This window comes from Nicotiana sylvestris, chromosome 8, assembly GCF_000393655.2.
Source record: "Nicotiana sylvestris chromosome 8, ASM39365v2, whole genome shotgun sequence".
Classification (NCBI taxonomy): domain Eukaryota; kingdom Viridiplantae; phylum Streptophyta; class Magnoliopsida; order Solanales; family Solanaceae; genus Nicotiana; species Nicotiana sylvestris.
In genome coordinates, this window is record NC_091064.1 from 17,807,992 (window position 1) to 17,810,348 (window position 2,357).

General features: G+C 44.7%; 1 protein-coding gene across 1 annotated transcript; it reads left to right on the forward strand.

The window, feature by feature from the left end:
- The first annotated feature begins 868 nt into the window (after positions 1-868).
- On the forward strand, positions 869-1,771 carry LOC138874740 (uncharacterized). The gene has a single exon (XM_070153519.1). The coding sequence runs from the start codon at positions 869-871 to the stop codon at positions 1,769-1,771; it is 903 nt and encodes a 300-aa protein (XP_070009620.1).
- Positions 1,772-2,357: the final 586 nt, after the last annotated feature.

Consider the following 2,357-nt stretch of genomic DNA (forward strand, 5'->3'; position numbering starts at 1 on the left):
CAGATGAACCCCGAGGATAGAGAAAAGACTTCGTTCATCACAAAGTACGGTACATACTGTTACAATGTGATACCCTTCTGGCTAAAAAATGCAGGGGCCACATACCAATGCCTAGTTAATAAGATGTTCTAACATCAAATAGGCAAGTCCATGGAAGTTTATATTGACGACATGCTAGTTAAGTCCCTGTGCATAGAGGACCAACATGAAACTCAATCCTAAAAAGTGCGCCTTCGGGGTAGGATCAGGCAAATTCTTAGGCTTCATGGTATCGAACAGAGGAATCGAGATCAACCCTGACAAAATCAAAGCCATCGAAGAAATTACGGTGGTAAATAACGTAAAGGTCGTGCATCGACTGACCGGGCAGATAGCAGCCCTGTGCCGGTTCATATCAAGGTCGTCAGACAGGAGTCACCATTTCTTTTCCTTGCTAAAAAAGTAAAACAACTTTGAATGGACTCCGAAATTCCAATGCGCCTTAGAGGAGTAAAAGCGATACCTGACATGCCCGCCTTTGCTCCACACCCCAAAAGAGGATGAGACATTGTATTTATACCTGGCCGTATCCGAGATAGCGGTAAGTGGTGTACTAGTTCGAGAAGAACAAGGTACACAATTCCCTATTTATTATGTAAGTCGGACCCTCGATGATGCTGAAACTAGGTATCTGCACCTGGGAAAACTAGCACTTGCATTAGTAAGTGCGTCTCGAAAATTGAAAACTTACTTCCAATGCCATCATATTTGCATATTAACAACATATCCCCTTCGAAGCATAATGCATAAACCTTAATTATCGGGCCGACTGGACAAATGGGCCATCGAACTTGAGGGATATGATATCGAGTATCAGCCCCGGACGGCTATGAAGTCTCAAATTTTGGCAGACTTTGTAGCCGACTTCACTCCCTCTCTCGAACCTAAGGTCGAGAAAGAACCTTTTCTAAAAAAGGGCACATCTTCCGGGATATGGACCCTGTTCACTGACGGCGCCTCGAACGTAAGAGGGTCCGGGCTTGGCATAGTTCTAAGGCCATCAACTGGCGGCGTGATTAGACAATCTATAAAAACCACAAGGTTAACTAACAATGAAGCCGAGTATGAGGCTGTGATTGCAGATCTGGAATTGGCCAAAGGCATAGGAGCTGTAGTCATTGAAGCAAAGTGCGATTCCCTCTTGGTGGTAAATCAGGTAAATGGGAGCTTCGTGGTTCGGGAAGACAGGATGCAAAGATACTTAGACGAAATTCAAATCACGTTGCACTGCTTCAAAGAATGGACCCTGGTCCACATACCTCAAGAGGAGAATAGTGAAGCTGATGCACTCGCAAACCTTGGATCGTCTGTCGAGGAAGATGACATACTCCCCGGATCTGTTGTTCAACTATCCAAATCAGTGATCAAGGAAGGCCATGCCGAGATCAACTCCACTAGCCTAACATGGGATTGGAGAAATAAATATATCAATTATTTGGAGATCGGGAAGCTACCCGCAGACCCAAAAGAGTCGAGGGCCCTGCAAACCAAAGCAACCCAATTCTCACTCGACGAAAGTAGAACTTTTTACAGAAGAACTTTTGATGGCCCTCTAGCATTATGCCTGGGGCCGGGAGATACATACTATGTGCTCCAAGAGATCCACGAGGGCACCTACGAAAATTACTCCGGTGCCGATTCCTTAGTTCGAAAAATAATCAGGGCAAGCTACTATTGGGATAGCATGGAGAAGGACACAAAAGAATTCGTTTGCAAATGTGACAAATGCTAAAGATTCTCCCCAATGATTCACCAACCCGGTGAACAACTACATTCAGTTTTGTCTCCATGTCCGTTCATGAAATGGGGGATGGACATCGTCGTACCTCTACCAACGGCGCCAGGTAAAGCTAGATTTATTTTATTTATGACTGACTACTTCTCAAAATGGGTTGAAGCACATGCCTTCTAAAAAATAAGAGAAAAAGAAGTCATTAATTTCATTTGGGACCATATCATGTGCCGATTCGGAATTCCTTCCGAAATAACGTGTGATAACGGGAAGCAATTCATCAGAAGCAAAGTGACTCAGTTCCTCAAGGACCACAAGATCAAAAGGATCCTGTCAACACCCTACCACCCATGTGCAAATGGCCAAGCCGAGTCCATAAACAAAACCATCATTCAAAACTTAAAGAAGAAGTTGGAAAGCGCAAAGGGAAGATGGAGAGAAATATTACCCAACCCAATGCGTAAGAGCCACTGTCGCCAGCCCATATAAAGGGTCGTGCCGACCAAATGCGTAAGAGCCACTGCCACCAGCTGGTATGAGAGGTCGCACCAACCTAACGCGTAAGAGCCTAAGAGCTAGTTTTAAA